Source organism: Gossypium hirsutum, chromosome D03, assembly GCF_007990345.1.
Source record: "Gossypium hirsutum isolate 1008001.06 chromosome D03, Gossypium_hirsutum_v2.1, whole genome shotgun sequence".
Classification (NCBI taxonomy): Eukaryota; Viridiplantae; Streptophyta; class Magnoliopsida; order Malvales; family Malvaceae; genus Gossypium; species Gossypium hirsutum.
This window is the reverse complement of record NC_053439.1, coordinates 42,132,224-42,150,681: the sequence shown is the minus strand read 5'-3', so window position 1 is coordinate 42,150,681 and position 18,458 is coordinate 42,132,224. Positions and strand designations below refer to the sequence as shown.

General features: G+C 32.6%; 1 protein-coding gene and 1 long non-coding RNA gene across 2 annotated transcripts; both read right to left on the bottom strand.

Annotated features, from left to right (window-relative positions):
• Window positions 1–1,279: 1,279 nt before the first annotated feature.
• On the bottom strand, window positions 1,280–2,007 carry LOC107949684 (glycine-rich cell wall structural protein 2). Its single transcript, XM_016884419.2, has one exon. It carries the CDS (start codon window positions 1,936–1,938, stop codon window positions 1,438–1,440), a length of 501 nt encoding a protein of 166 aa, XP_016739908.1. The 5' UTR covers window positions 1,939–2,007; the 3' UTR covers window positions 1,280–1,437.
• Window positions 2,008–13,488: 11,481 nt separating this feature from the next.
• On the bottom strand, window positions 13,489–18,108 carry LOC107950828 (uncharacterized). The gene is made up of 5 exons (XR_005911366.1): window positions 17,848–18,108; window positions 17,619–17,639; window positions 16,812–17,239; window positions 16,627–16,733; window positions 13,489–13,690 (listed from the first exon to the last, which is right to left on the bottom strand). It is a non-coding gene; the product is annotated as an uncharacterized lncRNA (long non-coding RNA).
• Between the last annotated feature and the right edge of the window lie 350 nt (window positions 18,109–18,458).

The window sequence follows — 18,458 nt, the reverse complement described above, 5'->3', positions numbered from 1 at the left end:
CCAGAAAGTAGTGGTATTTTATTTACTTAGAATAAATTCTATTTTTTTGAGAATTACGAAATTTACCGACTATAGAGAGAAACTTGCTTTCCAATCAAAAGTAAGTAAATCATTTTCTTTTCTATGTTTTGGTTCATTTTGCTCGAGCCCACACTTGGTGCAATTCATGGAATGAGTATAGTAGAGAAGGTCGTTTAGTTGAAAGCCAGGACCGACTTGAATTTGCCTCGCACAAAGCATAGGTGCAATTTCAGTTTAAGTTTTATCACTATAAATATCACAAAAGGGCTCGGTTTTAAAAAAATTTTAAAATTATGCTGCAACTATAAAAAATAGTTTTCTTTACCTATTTTTCCAACATAATTGAGGTTTTGTCCCACTGGATTTTCTTGGTAAGATTTTTAATGAGACAACATATTATGCATATTATAGATAAGCGTACTATTTTTCGATCACTAAGAAAAAAAATTTCTCACGTGGTTTTTATCTTAGTAAGGTTTTAGCGAGACACATTATCTATCAACGAACATATAAGGGAGAGTGTTATAAATATTTTATTATTATAAAGTGGATGCCCATTAGGATAAGAAGTTTGATAGACATTAGGACTCTATTGTTCATTAAAAGTAAGGTTTTATATTATTTATTCTTGTTATGTCTATAAATATTAGACTTTGGAAGAGCATTGTAAATAACTCAAATGATCATTAAAAATACATTATTCTCTTGGACTCTCCTATTTCTCTTGTTTTCACTTTATTTATTCTTTTATTTTATAACAATAAAATGAATATAAATGAATATATTTTAATAAAATATTTACTAAAAATTAATTTGAATTAGTAAAGAGATTATTATTTGTTTTATGTATTTTTATATAAAGAAATAAATCAAATTTAAAATATTTTTTATAAATTAATGCACATAAATCATTTAAAAGAAATTTAATTATAACATAAATTATTATTTACGAAAAAAGAAAGGGGATGAAAGAGAATGAACAAAAAGTAAAAGTAAAAAAAAAAAAAAAAAAACCAACATGAGTTGCAGCTAGACGAACGGAATTACTAATAGAAAAACTTGATTAGAAAAATTCGATAGTTTAGGAACTTATTTAGAATATTTTACGATTAGGGACTAATTTAAAATATGACCATACTTATTATTGAACCCTATTCACTATATCTTTTGAAACCAACCACAAACTTCGTGAAACACACCCCTAATTTTTTATTGGATGCTGAGAAACCGTAGGTCAGGTGGCTAAATATGAAACGAATTATCAAGACAATAGTATATATTTATATAATCAGTACAAAATAAAGATGGCATTTATAGCTTATAAAACTAACATTGTAATATTGTACTTAGCAGACTCAAAGCTATATAGACACCCTGTATTTATAATACATACTCATCATACAATTACAAATTCCTTCAACCATGCCGGTCTTTTTTATTTGAGAACCAGCTTGTGCTTGAACCATCACTGGAGCCGCTGCCGCCAGAGTTGCCTTCTCCGCTTCCAGCTCCATAGCCACCACCATGAGCACCGTCATCTCCTGTCCCATAACCATACCCGGAACCCGACCCAGACCCAGATCCAGACCCAGACCCGAACCCGAACCCAAATCCATAACCCTTTCCAAACCCAACAGGTGACCTGGCCGAGCCTGAACCATAACCCCATCCACTTCCAGGGCTTGATCCCCATCCCCAACTATAGTCCCAGTTAGGTCCATGGGCTGCCCCACTAGCACCATTAGAGTCCTCGCTCTCGGAAGAGGTCAGCTGTTTCCTACCACCATGGGCACCACCCATACTAACTGCACCCAATAAGAAAATAAGGAATAAAGTGAGTTCCATTGTTTTCAGCATGATTGATAAGATTTGAAAGCCTAGCGTAAGCAAAATTTGCAGTTGTGAATTGATGAGCATGAGGATTTAAGTGGGTATTTATAATGTGGGTTGAGGCCACTTGTGACATTATTTACCTTTTATATATGGCTGCAAGTGTCTCCAAGTGTGTGATTATTTTACCCGCAAAGCATCTTTTTTATCACGCCTGAATCCCACTATCCCCCTCTCAGCTAAATTAAATATGATTGTTTTGATTCATTATGCGTCTTATTCTCTTCATCTTCATGGTTACCAAAACTGAAATAAAGATTTAAGTCCACAGACTTTCTTTTTTTTTTTTCTTTAATTATAATTCTATTATACTTTTTGGCCCCTGCAATTAACAATGTTTAAAAAAATCTATAACACATCACGTGTCCCCATTGACCGTTGACCAAATTAAAAAATTGTAAAAAGAATTTATTAAAAATCGTTAAAGAATATTAAAATAAATATAAAAATTGTAAAAAAATATTAAAAAATATAAAAAATTATTAAATATTGTTAAAATATTTTAAAATTGTAAAAAAATTTATTAAAACTTATAAAACATTATTTAATTTTTTTTAAAATGATTAAAAACTGGTAAATTATTAAAAAATTACAAATAATTATGAAAAAAATATAGAATCATTTAAAAATTATGAACAGCTGGAATTTAATAAATAATTTCATAAATTTTAAATAATTTTATAATTTTTGAGAAAAATATAATGTCGGTAATGACAATATATCGCAAAGAAAAAGAAATAGAAAAATAAATAACACACAGATTTTACGTGGAAACCCTTTCGGGGAAAAACCACGGGCAAAGGAGAAGAAAATTCACTATGTCGAATTCGAATTAATTACAAGAGGAGTAGACTATGCCTATTTATAGGCTTGTAAACCTTATTCTAATAGGAGTGAAACTCCTTATTCTAATAATATCAAATAGATGGAGTTTAATAAGGTTTAAAAAACCTTATTCTAAAATAAAAAAGAAGAAGTATAATTCTATAGGGATTTTACTTTTATTTTATTTTACCACGGTATTTAATTTAAATAAGGATTTGGGTCACTTAATTCTAACAATCACCACCTTGACACGAATTCTTAATGAACAAGTTCTTCATCGCGAACTCTCAACGAACAAGTTTCTCCACCTTTTCCATAAAACCCCTTAAGGGTTTATTTTCAACAATGAACACCAACCAAGTCTAAGCAGTGCTCAAACTTGGTTATAGGAAGTGACTTAGTCATCATATCTGCAGGATTTTCATGAGTACTAATTTTGCTCACAACAATATCACCACGAGCAATAATATTACGAACAAAATGATACCGAACATCCATGTGTTTTGTTCTCTCATGAAACATTTGATCTTTTGTAAGGAAGATGGCACTCTGATTGTCACAAAATACTGTATTGATTTGAAGGTCTTCATTAAGTTCACTAAAGAGTCCCTTCAACCAAATAGCTTCTTTACAAGCCTCAGTAATCGCCATGTACTCAGCTTCAGTGGTAGACAAAGCGACTGTAGTTTGCAAAGTGGCTTTCCAACTGATTGCACAACCTCCAATTGTAAAGACATAACCTGTGAGAGATCTTCTTCTATCGAGGTCTCCAGCAAAATCAGCATCAACATACCCAATGACTCCATCTCTAGTTCTTCCAAACTGTAAGCAAACATTGGTAGTACCTCGTAAGTGTCTTAAAACCCACTGAACTGCTTTCCAATGTTCTTTACCAGGATTCGCCATGTATTTGCTAACTGCACTAACTGCATATGATAAATCTGGACGTGAACAAACCATGGCATACATGAGAGATCCTACTGCACTAGAGTATGGAACATGTGACATGTACTCAATCTTATCATCTGATTGTAGAGACAAAGCCGATGAAAGTCTGAAATGGGCTGCTAAAGGAGTACTAACAGGCTTAGCATTCTGCATATTGAATCTGCAAAGAACTTTCTCAATGTACCCCTTCTGATTTAGGTACAATTTACTTTCTTTTCTATCTCTAAGAATCTCCATACCAAGTATCTTCTTTGCTGGTCCCAAGTCTTTCATCTCAAATTCTTCATTTAGTTGGGCTTTGACCTTTCTTATCTCTCCTTTATCTTTCGCTGCTATCAACATGTCATCAACATAAAGGAGTAGATACACAAAAGAACCATCATTGTTTTTCTTAAAGTAAACACAACTATCAAAGCTACTTCTTTTAAAATCATGAGAAGTCATAAAGGAATCAAACCTCTTATACCACTGTTTTGGTGATTGTTTCAAACCGTAAAGGGACTTTTTCAGCAAGCAAACATAGTCCTCTTTATTTGAGACTGTAAAACTCTCTGGTTGTTGCATGTAAATATCCTCCTCAAGTTCTCCATGCAAAAATGCAGTTTTTACATCTAACTGCTCAAGCTCCAAATCATGCATAGCCACAATACCAAGCAAAGCTCGAATTGAACTATGCTTCACAACTAGAGAGAACACATCTGTGAAGTCCACTCCTGGAATTTGACTGTAACCCTTTGCAACAAGCCTTGTTTTATATCTGGGTTCTTCAACTCTTGGAGTCCCTTCTTTCTTCTTAAACACCCATTTACAACGTACAACCTTTTAACCTTTAGGAAGTTTCACAAGATCCCATGTTTTATTTTTGTGTAGTGATTTCATCTCCTCTTGCATAGCAAACATCCACTTTTCTGAGTCTTCACAACTAACCGCCTCAGAATAATTAAATGGCTCTTGGTTTGCATCTATATCTTCAGCCACATTTAAAGCATAAGCAATTAGATCAGCCTCGATACTTGTTTAGAGGTTTAATTTCTCTTCTAGTTCTATTTTTGGCAATAGAGTATTGTGGTGAAGAAGCAACTCTATTTTGAATTTTTGTACTGGCTTTAGTAGTCGGCTCTGTTGTAGATTCTAGATTAATCTGATGCTCCACCTACTTTTGATTTTCTTTATTCGAAGAGTCTTTAAGAGATAAGTTAGGTAGTATAGCAATTTCATTAAAAACAACAACTCTGCTAATCACAACTTTTCTATTTTCAGGACACCATAACTTATACCCTTTTACACCAGCTTTATAACTAAGAAAAACACATTTAATAGATCTTGGTTCCAATTTTTCATTATTAACATGAGCATACGCAGGACAACCAAAAATCTTTAAATCAGAATAGTCAGCAGGATTACCAGACCATACCTCTTGTGGAGTCTTTTTCTCAATGGCAACGGATGGAGATCGATTGATCAAAAAACATGCAGTAGAGGTTGCTTCAGCCCAAAATGACTTTGGTAAGTTGGCATTTGACAACATACATCGAACCTTCTCCATGATCGTTCTGGTCATTCGTTCTGCAACACTGTTTTGCTGTGGATTATGACAAACTGTCAAGTGTCTCACGATCCCTTCTGACTTGCACAATTTATTAAACTCATTAGAACAGAACTCTAAGCCATTGTCTGTGCGGACGTATTTTATTTACTTTCACATCTGTTTTTCAATCATGGTTTTTCAAGACTTAAATGCAGAAAACACATCGATTTTCTGCTTCAGGAAAAACGCCCACACTTTTCTGGAAAAATCATTAATAAAAGTTAGCATAAATTTAGCTCCACCTCTCGAAGGCACTCTGGATGGCCCCCAGAGATCAGAATGAATATAATCCAATGTTCCCTTCGTGTTATGGATTCCTCTGGTGAATCAAACTCTCTTTTGCTTCCCAAAAATGCGGTGGTCACAGTACTTCAGTTTGCAAATTCCTTACCCATCAAGAAGTCCTCTTTTGCTCAATTCTGCCATACCATTCTCACTCATATGCCCTAGGCGCATATGCCAAATTTTAGTAATATCATCATCTGACAAGGAAGAGGATGAGACAACTGCATCACCAGTAACAGTAGAACCCTGCAAAACATATAACTTGGCAGTCTTTCTCTACCCTTTCATCACAATTAGGGAACCTTTGGAAATCTTCAAAACCCCACTTTCAGCTGTGTATTTATACCCTTTTGAATCAAGAGTACTCAACGAAATTAAATTTCTCTTTAATTCTGGAACATGTCGTACGTCACTAAGTGTTCTGACAACTCCATCAAACATCTTAACTCTAATTGTTCCAACACCTTCAATTCTACATGAAGCATTATTTCCTATCAAAACAATACCTTCAGAAACTATTTCGTAAGTTGTAAACCAATCCCGATTGGGACTCATGTGGAAGGTGCAACCCGAATCAAGGATCCACTCATCGCTCACTTTAGAATTATTGATAGAAGCGACTAGAAGTTCACCATCGCTGTAGTCTTCTACAACATCAGCTTTACCGGAATTTTCTAGTTGTTTTTCATTTTGATTCGCAACCTCCCTTTTGATCTTATTCTGTAGGTTATAGCACTCAGATTTAATGTGCCCTTTCTTCTTGCAGAAGTTACAAGTTTTACCTTTGTTAAAGACTTCGATCTACCCTTAGATTTACTGCGAGGATTTCGTTCATGTGTCCTTCCACGATCATCATCAACATTCCGATCTTGTCTCCCACGAACAATAAGACCCTCTCATTGAGAGTCAGTTTTAACCACTAGATGCTTCATCTTATCATACGAGGTTAAAGAATCATAAACCTCATCAACTGTGAGAGACTCGCGGTTAAATAAAATATATCTCTAAAGGTTGAATAAGACAGGGGCAATGAACAAAGTAGAATCAACCCTAGATCTTCCTTATCATACTGAACCTCTATGGCCTCCAAGTTTGAGAGAATTTCTTTAAACACTGTTAAGTGTTCGTGCACAGATGCACCTTCCTCCAAACGATGAGCATAAAGACGCTGCTTCATATGCAGCTTGCTAGTTAGAGTTTTCGACATACATATTTGTTCCAACCTCTTCCATAATCCAACGTTGGTCTTCTCCTTCATCACATCCTGCAAAATTTTGTTAGACAAAATTTAATCAGTAATTTCATAAATTTTAAATAATTTTACAATTTTTGAGAAAAATATAATACCGGTAATGACAATATATCGCAAAGAAAAAGAAATAGAAAAATAAATAACACACAGATTTTACGTGGAAACCCTTTCGGGAAAAAACCACGGGCAAAGGAGAAGAAAATTCACTATGTCGAATTCGAATTAATTACAAGAGGAGTAGACTATGCCTATTTATAGGCTTGTAAACCTTATTCTAATAGGAGTGAAACTCCTTATTCTAATAATATCAAATAGATGGAGTTTAATAAGGTTTAAAAAACCTTATTCTAAAATAAAATAAAAGAAGTATAATTCTATAGGGATTTTACTTTTATTTTATTTTACCACAGTATTTAATTTAAATAAGGATTTGGGTCACTTAATTCTAACAATTTTTAATCGAATCATATGTTGTTACTGTTTCATGACCGCGAATATGAAAACAGTAATACCAAAATAAATCAAGAAAAGAAGTAGATGATAGCAAAGAAAATCTCCTTGTATTCTTTTGAAATTTGTAGAGAAAATTGAAGAAGAAGAATTTGATTTGTTAATTATTTACAACTTTTTAATAATTATTTATGGTTTTGAATAATTTTTCTAAAAATTTAAATAATTTTTTATTATTTTTAATAAATTTTTACAATTTTAAAATATTTTTAACAATATTTAATTTTTTTTTACAATTTTTATTATTTTTTGATAATTTAAAATTTTTACAATATACATATTACTTTTAATATTTTTTTTACCATTTTATGATATGGTTAACACAGTCAACGGCCACATTATCATTCACACCAATCATCACTGAGAATAAATGACGTGTTTTGGTTGGCTGTTATTTTTTAACACCATTAACAATAGGGGTAGAAAGTATAATACAACTATAGTTCAAATATCATAATAAATAAATAAATAAATTTTAAATATCAAATGAGAAAATGAGGCTAAAGACTGAATAAAACTTTCAAGTCCATAGACTGTCTTCTTTCGCATATATTAAATTTCATGATTTGTCAACGTTTTGTCTTATGCGATCCCTATTTAGAAATCAGTGTTAAATTAATGTATATGTTTGGTTGAATGATTTTTGATATGTTTTGATTTGAGATTTAATTATTATTTTTATTTTTTATTTAATTTGGTTTTTATATTTTTATAATATTATTAATTAGTTTAATATTTTTATAATATAATTAATTAGTTCAAATAGTTAACATCGTCAATTTTTTCAATTAAAATATTAGTAGTTATATATAATTTGAAAGTAGATTTATAAATTTAAAAGGTAGAGGGATTAAATTATTAAAAATAAAAGTAGAATTAAATTTCAATTGTACAAAGTATAAAGACTTAGAGTAATGATTGTTTGAACCAGTCGGGATATCAATTTAGAGAGAGGCATCAAACTAGTTGACCTGCAAACCTGTAAGGACTAGTTGAACCAAGCTAAATAACAGATTGAATTATTTTTTTAAATATTTTTTTTCTTTTTTAATGCTTTATTCAATCGAGCTATATAAATTAATGACCTGACCAGTTTAACCATTGATCGGGTTCTAAAAATCTTACTTAAAAGTATATTTTAATTTTCAAAATTTTACTTTATAATTTACTTTAAGCAAACAATTAACTCAACGTGAAATATGGATAAACCATACTATATCTAAAATTTGGATTTAAAAAGCTCTTAAATTGCTCCCAATATTTTTTACTCAATAGTGCTTTTCAATGGAGAAAATTAATTAAATAAATCTTTCGACTCGCGTTATCATTAAATTTAATGATGCAGTAGTTATTAGACAATGAGGGAGGGAGAAGAAGTGTAAATATAATATATTTAAAATTATATAATTGATGAATTCACCCTATCAAAATTTGAAAATTATTCATTAAATTTTTTGAAAATAATTATTTTATAAAAGATATTTTATATAAAAAAATGAATTTTTGTCTACTAAAAGCTAAAAATATCTAATTCTTTTATTTTCTTTTAACATTCTTTACTTTTCTCTCAAATTTATTTTATTCTCTCCCATACTCTCTCTAGTATTTTTACAATAAAGGTGATCAATCTTTCAATACTTCCAACGGGTCGCCCTAATTGGTAACAGCTCTTCTTTTTCTTTTCAAGCTTTATTGATTAATCTCTACAAATTAGGATTGTAGTTTTTTTTTATAAATTAATATTTTTATGAAATATTTAGTTTTTCTATTGATTGAATGATTTTGGAATATTAATTTTATATGAGATTTCAAACATCTTAATTGGTACTAATTTTTAGAGGTTAACTAATACAAATTCTTGAAGGAATTAGTATTGATTGTACTTGTAGTCTTGAATTTCTTGAATATTAATTAGAATTACAATATTTTTATTTAGACAATTATTATTGTTAGTGTGATTATTATTTAGAAATTTTTGGTTGGAGAGTTGACATAAAGTATAGATTGTTGATTGGGAAGACAAAGCAAAATTAAAAATTAAATGCTAAAAGGGTTAAATTGAATTGCTAATTATTAAGAAGATCAAAAAACACAATTTCACCTTTTTATTTGCATTCATATGCACATTGAAACGATTTCAATTATTATTAGGGTGTTTACATACTAGTTCTAGGTAAGGAGTTGGGATTATAAATACATGTCTGGCTGAATGGTTAAACATTGAGTTTTGATTAAGAAAATCTTATTGCGAGACATTTTTTTAGGCTTGAGGATTCACTTTGTATATTTTAGACATTCGTTTGCTTCTCAACTTTCAAATTGTGTTTTTAAATCTCTTCATTATGTCGATTAAGTCTTAATTTGATTGATATGAGTATTGTTGTCAATATAGGAGGACGTGAGTTTGAGTGAGTTGAAGCACATTATCCTCCTCAAGGATGGATCTAGGGGGGCGCAGGGAGCAGACACCTCCCTTGGAATTTTCAGAATTTTGAATTTTATATATAAATTATTATGTATTTCAGATTTGGTGTCCACGTTGTATAACATTCGCCCCCTTGACCAAATTGTATTTCATATATTTCGTCCCCTTAAGTCATAAGGTTATACTTTATATTAACAAAGTATTTTTTAGTTTTTAATTATATAAATTTAATAATGATCAAATATTATTATTTTATTTAAGTTCTACCATACACTAAAAAAAATTGAAATCGAGTCTGTTGCGTTGGCAAGAGTTTTTCTCTATCCGCTACCTTAGCAAGATATCTAGGATTTCTAGTTTCTTTTATTTTTTTATTTTTTTTTTGCGATGTGTGCTTGAGATTTGGGAGAGTGATTTGAGAGTAAATCAAAAGAAATATGGAAGACAAACTGGCTAGCCTTATTTTGTCAGATGATGATGAAGATTTGTTGCAAAATCAAGAAGAGATCGAGGAAGTGGAAGACGAGTTCAAATTATGTTTGGTTGGAAGGGTTCTAATAGAAAGCATGGTTCACTTTCCTTCAATGAGGAACACTTTAGCAAAACTTTGGCATCCATTGGGTGGTATTACTATCACAAACATTGGTGAAAAGAGAAGTTTGTTCCGATCTTATCATGAGTTAGACCTAAAAAGGGTTCTTCAAGGAACACCATGGTTTTTCAATAGGTATCTTATTTTATTTCATTAGCTAAATCAAGAGGAAGATTCTTTACAAGTTTTGTTGATATTTGTAAAGTTTAGGGTTCAAGTACATAATCTACCGACAGGCCTATGTCAGAAATAATGGCACGCCAATTTGGAAATTTTATTGGACAGTTTATGGAATATAACGCGGGGTCAGTTACAAGAAGTATTAAAAGATATATGCGTATACGAGTAAGGTTGGATATTAGAAGGCCATTAAAAAGAAAGAAACGAATAGCAATTTGCTCAAACCAATCAACATATGTGACTTTTCAGTACGAAAAATTGTCATTATTCTATTTTTTATGTGGCAAACTAGGGCATGGAGAAGGTTTTTGTCCAATTAGGTTAACAATGCAATCACAAGAAGTAAAATGTGGTTGGGATATTTCATTAAGGGTGACACCAAGAAGAGGTCAGATAAAAGTAGGCAAATGGCTGGGGGGACAATGAGGGGGATAATTCATTGGGAAGGGAAGCGAGAAAGGACAAAGAAGATCAAACTTGGATCTAGACAAGTGCCATGGTCATATCAGGAAAGGAATGAAAAGAACGAGTTGTACCCAAATGCCCAAGTTGAGGAAGAATCGCAACCTAATAAAAGGAGGTTCAATCGATACTAGAAGACAGAATCAACATCGGGGCCAAGGGAAGATGGACAGATGGAGTTAGGTTCAGATATGGAAGATAGTCTAATTGAGATGGTAGAAAGCAAGAAAAGGAAAAGAAAACATAATGTAAATCCAGGTGTTTCTATACAAAGTAATTCAACGGGTTTAAAAGTTCCTATTAATATATCGACAATTGCTGGAAAGTAGGTCGATCGGAAGCAATGAAAATCTTAAGTTGAAATGTTCGTGGGTTGGGGCAACCATGAGCAATAAATCGTCTAAAAAATAACCTGAGACAGGTCAAGCCCCATATTTTGTTTCTCATAGAAACAAAACTAAATACAAAAAGAATGGAAAAGGTTAGTAAGAAGTGTGGATATTTGAATAGAATTGAGGTTGAAGTCGTAGGATCAAGAGGAGGTTTGTCTTTAGGATGGACAAGTGATTATTGTGTTCAATTAAGAAGTTTTTCAAAGTCTCATATCGATGTTGAAGTCTCTGAAGGAGAAAGAATGACCCCGTGGAGGTTGACAAGCTTTTACGACGCATCAGATGAACAACAAAGGATGGATTCATAGGATTTAATCAAATAGTTAAATAGTAGTAGTTCTTTGCCATGGTTAGTTATTGGGGACTTCAATAAAATAAAATATTCATTCAAAAAGAAAAGTGGACGAGCTCAGAATAAGAATAATATACAAGCATTTAGAACGGTGCTAGAGGATTGTCAACTTGTTGATTTGGGATTCTCGGGATAGTGGTTTACATAGGAAAGAGGTTGATTACCAGAAAATAACATAAGAGAAAGGCTAGATCGAGGAGTGGCGAATCAATAATGGTGGAGCATTTTTCTCGAATACTGCGTGAAACATCTTACTCATTCCATATCTAATAATTTCCCGCTATTAGTGGAAACTAAAGGAAACAATATAAGAAGAAGGAGAAGAACACAACCTCGGTTTCATTTTAATGCAAATTGGATTTTAGAGGAAGATTTGGAAGAAAAGGTAAAAAGGATGTGGGAAAAAGGTAGTGGGAATGTACTAAAAAAGCTATATAATCTTAGGCATGCAACAGGAAGGTGGGAGACAGTAAATAAAAAAATAGAAAATTACGAGACGACTATGCTAAATGATAGGTTAAGTGAACTTAATAAAGGTGAACCCGATGAAGAAACATTGGAAGAGTTTATCAAAATTACACTCGCACTCAATTGGGAGGCAGATAATGAGGAATTTTATTGGGAGCAGAGAGCTAGAGCTAATTGGCTTCGATTTTGGGATCAAAACACTTCATATTTTCATAGTTTTGATTCTAATAGGAAAAGGAGAAATCAAATTAAATGCATGATTGCGATCATGTGTTATCAGGAGTGCAACAATGTGTAAGAGTGGACATTAACGAAGAGCTTAATGCAGAATTCACAACTGAAGAAGTTTTGGACGCAGTTAAAAGTATGGCTCTATTGAAAGCGTCAAGCATGGATGGATTTCCAGCTGTCTTTTATCAAAAATACTGGCACATCATTAGATAGGATGTTACAAAATTCTACTTAGAAGTGTTAAGGAATAGAGATGATGTAACACCCTTAACCTGTATCTATCACTGGAATAGGGTTACGGATCATTACCGTACAAACAAAACATTAATTCATTCATTTCATACATCAATGCAAACATAATTTAATTACATTCAATCATATACATAACGACCCTGAATTGAGCCCCCGAGGCCCTAAAATTACTTTAGAATCAATCTGGGACTAAATTGGAAATGTTTGGAAAGTTTAAGAAAAATTCAAAAAATTTAGATTGCAGGGTTTACACGACTGAGACACACGCCCGTGTCTCAAGCAGTGTAACAATTGAAATAGGGACAGGCGGCGGTGTCCCAGCCCATGTAACTCTCTAAGTAGGGTCACACGGTCGTGTCACATACCCGTGTGTTAGGCCGTGTAACTCTTGAAATAGCTTCACATGCCTATGTGCCATGCTGTGTACTACCTGACTTGTATGCAATGAAACCTACAGGGGACACACGGCCATGTCGCTAGGCCATGTGTCACACATGGCTGAGTCACACGCCCGTGTCTCAAGCCGTGTAGACCTAAAATGAACCTTAAACAACAAGTTTACCATTCCAAGCTTACTTAGGCTCTAAGCAATCCATTTTCCAACCCAATAACCTATTCAAAATGACATTAAACACACCAAAACTTGCCAAATAAACATCCTAAATGCCTAACCAATATATCATCATTGATACCAGAAGTATATACAATTACACAAAAAAATAAAATATTAAACACAACTTATCAAATCATCCATTCTAATACCTAACCAATATACCTATCATGGTACCTTAATCACAACATATCGTTGACACACATCATTCATATTTGCATTAGAACCTTACCTCAATCACATACATTATATCATACTTAGAATTTTATTTATTCCAAAACGTTAGTAATAACAACACGAAAGCCTATTACATGCCATATAATCTGAAACAAACATTCCAAAAACTATTGAATTAAGTTAGATAGTGTGACTTGAGTGTCGATCCGATCGTCCAACCTTCCGAGTATCTACAAGAACAGTAAATAATACAAGTAAGCTAAATGAAGCTTAGTAAGTTCAACGTATTAAAATGATAAATCTTACTGAAGTAAGTACAACAATTCAAAATAATAATAAGCCAACCATGAATAGTTCTTGTCATTCACAACCTCAACCAATAAATCACCAATAATCAATTCAATACTCATATATATATAACAATTATATCAAAATCATGAAACAAGACACCTTACCGAGATTTTTAATTCAATGAATGTCTTACGGATAAGAGTACATCGACAATCCAACCAAAACACACCAATGCTCGTTAGAGCTAATCCCTCTAAAACACACCAATGCTCGTAAGAGCTAGTCCAACCGAAACACACCAAAACAAAGAGTATAACACGAGAGTTCGTAAAAAATGATGAACCTCGATTTACTCGGGAAACATATATCCATAAATCCATAACCATCTCCACTCCAGTCCCCCATAACACACCATATCTCGACTATACTCTATCCTGCGTTCAAACCGATCCAAACATCAATTTTAATAACATTTCACAATTAAACTTCCTCGCCAATAATTGAATATATCTATTATACCATTTATACAATTCAACAATTCATATAGACTTTAAATTCTTAAACCGTACGAACTTACCTGCACTAAATTATAGTAGTTGCAGAAGTTCAGAGACTATTCATCAATTTTTCCTTTTCCACGAGTATCTACGTGATCTTGATCTAAAATATAAGATTCCTCAATCACTTTACATTTCACATTCCAATCCATTTAAAAATTAATACCCCTTTATTTTTTAAATTTACACAATTACCCTAAACTTTTATAATTTTTTTCCATTTAGTCCCTTAACCCAAAATTCATCAAATTAAACATTATTCTTAAGTAAGTATTCCATTCAAATATACTAGGCCCTTAAATAGTCCCTAATGTACATTAAATTCACTATCAAACCCTAAAATTTTGACATTTTCACAATTTAATCCTAAAATCAAAATCTAACAAAAATCACTTTACAAATTCATCAAACAACAAAATCAAAGCTCAAAATACATGGTATTCATCAAAAAAATTCAAAACTCATCAATGGCAACTTCAAAAACTTTTAACAGAATTAAAAACGAAGGTACGGGCTAGCTGGACCTAGTTGCAATGATCTCAATAACATAAAAATTACAAGAAACTGAATCAAAATGGGCTTACATGCAAAGATTTTATACTGGCCGAATATAAAGCTTCAAAAATGGTGAGTTTCCTTTCTATTTTCGATGAAACATGAAAAAGATTATAATAATTTTGGTTTTTTGTTTTATTAAACTTTAATTTAATTATTAAATTACATGTTTATCCTTAAATTTAACTTTATAAATCAACAATTTAAAAACCTATTATTTTCCATCAATATCCTAATGTACTAATTACTAATTAACTCCCTTTTAATTTCATAATTAAGCCATCAAATCAATGGAATTCAAGATTCACTAAATTTTGCACCTTTTTCAGTTTTTCCTTTTTCCTTAATTAACTATCTAAACGTTAAAATTTCTTAACCAAATTTTATAACAACTCTAATGACTCATAAATATTCTAAATATAATATTTATGAGTCAACACGATGGAATTTGTGGTCCCAAAACCACTGTTCCGCCACCACTGAAAATCGGACTGTTACAAATAATATGACCCAAATTAATCAGGCTAATATTGTCCTTATTCCAAAGGTAAATATGTCTAACAACATGAATCAGTTCATGCCTATTAATCTATGCAATGTAATCCACAAAATAATCTCTAAAGTAGTTGTTAATATATTTAAACGTGTTAGAAAACTTCATTGAAAAGACAAAAGGTGTTTTTGTTCCAGAAAGGTAGATTACAGATAATATCTTAATTTCATATGAATTGTTGCATTCTCTAAAAAGAAGAAAGGTGGGAGCTAAGGGAACGTTTGCATTAAAGCTAGATATGAGTAAAGCATATGATTGTGTGGATTAAAGTTTTATTGAGAAGATGATGGCACGTATGGGGTTCTGTAGAAGGTGGGTTAATTTGGTAATGAGATGTGTCACATATTCAGTAATGCTTAATGGTGAACAATGGGAGGTATTTAAGCCTTCTAGGGGATTGAGACAAGGTGATCCGTTAAGCCCCTATCTTTTCTTAATTTGTGCGGAGGATTTTTCGCGTCTTATCAATCTAGCAAGGAATGATGGGTTGACTAAAGGGGCTAAGGTGGGACGTAGTAGACTTGAGGTAACACACTTATTCTTTGCAGATGATAGCATTTTATTTGCAGAAGCAAGTGAAGAGAGATGATTGCCATCAAAAGAGTTATAGAGGAGTAAGAAGGGGTATCACGTCAGTTCGTGAATTTTGATAAATCCTTAATCTACTTTAGCGAAAACGTGCCAAGCGTGGTAAAGAATCGAATTGGTTGAGTGCTTGGGGTAAGGATATCTAACAATCCCGAAAAATACCTTGGACTAGCAATAATGGTGGGACAGAAAAAGAGAGATGCTTTTGTAAGCCTGAAAGAGAAAATGGTCAGAAGAATGCAACTTTGGAGCACATGACAACTTTCAGCAGGAGGTAAGAGGTATTTATTAAATCTATATTACAGGTTATACTAGTATATGTGATGCAACGTTTTTTACTGCCAATATATATATGTCATGAATTAGAGAATTTAATTTCTAGATTCTAGTGCTGTAATATTAAAACAAATAAAGGAATTTATAGGTGTCAATGGAAAGCATCCAAAGCACAAGAGGGATTGGTGTTTAGGGACCTTGCTAAATTTAACGTTGCATTGCTGGCAAAGCAAGGCTAGAAAATATTAACGAATCCAAATAGTTTGTTGGCAAAAGTTATAAAATCAAAATACTTTTTGAATGGTGATTTTATGATGCCTAATTTAAGCTCTTACCCATCTTTTACCTGGATAAGCATCTAGAGTGCAAGGAAGTTGTTGGAGTAGGGTTGTGGGTGGCGAATCAAGGGAGGAACTGGAGTGAATATATGGAACGATGCTTGGTTGCCAGGGCCTGGTCAAGGGAGAGTTCAAGTGTAAAGAATTAGTACGGAATATAGTTTCTGATTTAATTAATGAAGAAGAAAAATACCTGGAAAGAGGATGTGATTTGTGAACTGTTTGAGGAAGATGATGCAAGAATAATTTTGACAATCCCGCTGAGAAATTGTGTGTAAGATGACAAGTGGATTTAAAGAGGTGACAACAGTGGAGTATACACCGCAAAGAATGGATACAAGTGGTTAATGACTGAGGCCACAGACACATCAAACAGAGAGAGCACATTACAAATTACAACACTGAAAACCTATTATACAAAGCTTTGGAATTATCGCTGCTAATAAACATTATGCTATGGAAAATAACTAATAACTATATGCCTACGTTACAGGTGTTACAAAATAGGAAATTTGCAGTGGCAAATCAATGTCTTGTTTGTGGAGATGGTGAGGAAACTATTGAGCATGTGTTTCAAGATTGCTCGTTCACAAGGCAGATCCTGAAGGACCTGGGAGTATCCTTCACAATAGACAATAACAACCAAGAATGGAGAATGTGGTTAGCAGTTGAGTTTATAAAAGCAAGTATAGAAAAATGCAAGACAATAGCAGTCGCTTTCTGGGTGATATGGTTTAACTAAAATAAGAGATATCATGAAAATGCAGGACATAACAGTTTTGGTGTTATATCCTACGTTCAGGCATATATCAAAGAAGTCAAGAATATCAGAAGTGTAACATTAGACATAAAAAGAGATGAAGACAAATCATGGCACCCACAAAAAGAAAAGATAATAAAAATCAACTTTGATGCTTCGTTTCAATAAATCACAAATTCAGCAATATTAGGAATCATCATTTGAGATCATGAAGGATTAATAATAGGAGCATGCACTTACCCGATTAAAAATGTCTTGGACCTAGCAATGGCGGAAGCGCGGGCATGTTAGCAAGCAGTGTAGTTTGCAAAAGAAATGGGTTTTTGTAGAATCACGGTGGAAGGAAATGCATTAACAATAAAAAAAAAAGTAATAGCAAAAGACGAAGACAAATCAGTATTCAGCACAGTGATTAAAACGATTAAAACAAACACCCAAAAATTTGAAGAGATAAAGTTTAGATTCGTACCCAGAGAAGCATACGTCGCAGCACATGGACTGGCTCAGGAAGGCCAAAGATTTGAAACGATTAGGTACTAGATAGAAGAGGCCTCGGTGAGAGTGGAAGTGTTGGTGATAGAGGACAGAAGGTGAATGCAGAGGGGAGGAAATGATGGAGTTATGGAGTAAAGTCGGGATAAAAAAGAAGTTAAAAAGCTCGTGGTGTGGCACCCTAAACCCGACTGGGTCTGTCCGATCTGAATTTAAGATGTCACATTAGTCACTGGAGTGACCTGGACCAGAACCGACATATTCGTATGTGATTTACTAACATAATATTAATTAAGATATCAGCAGAAGACAATTATAAGTTTGATATGTCACACATGATCAATTACAAGCAATTAAACCTATTTGCATGCTTATTTAACAAGCACTCATGTCTTTAGCACATACAGTGGTAAAACCGTCATTTCATGATTATCATATGAATATCATATATATAAATTTAAACTAACATGTGTTAGTCTTAGAACACTTAACTAGACCCTTGGCAAAAGAATCATCTTAGTCTGATTATAAAATCTCAGTTAATTTTAGAATCAATTAATTAGAGACTAATTTTGTAAAAATGTCAAA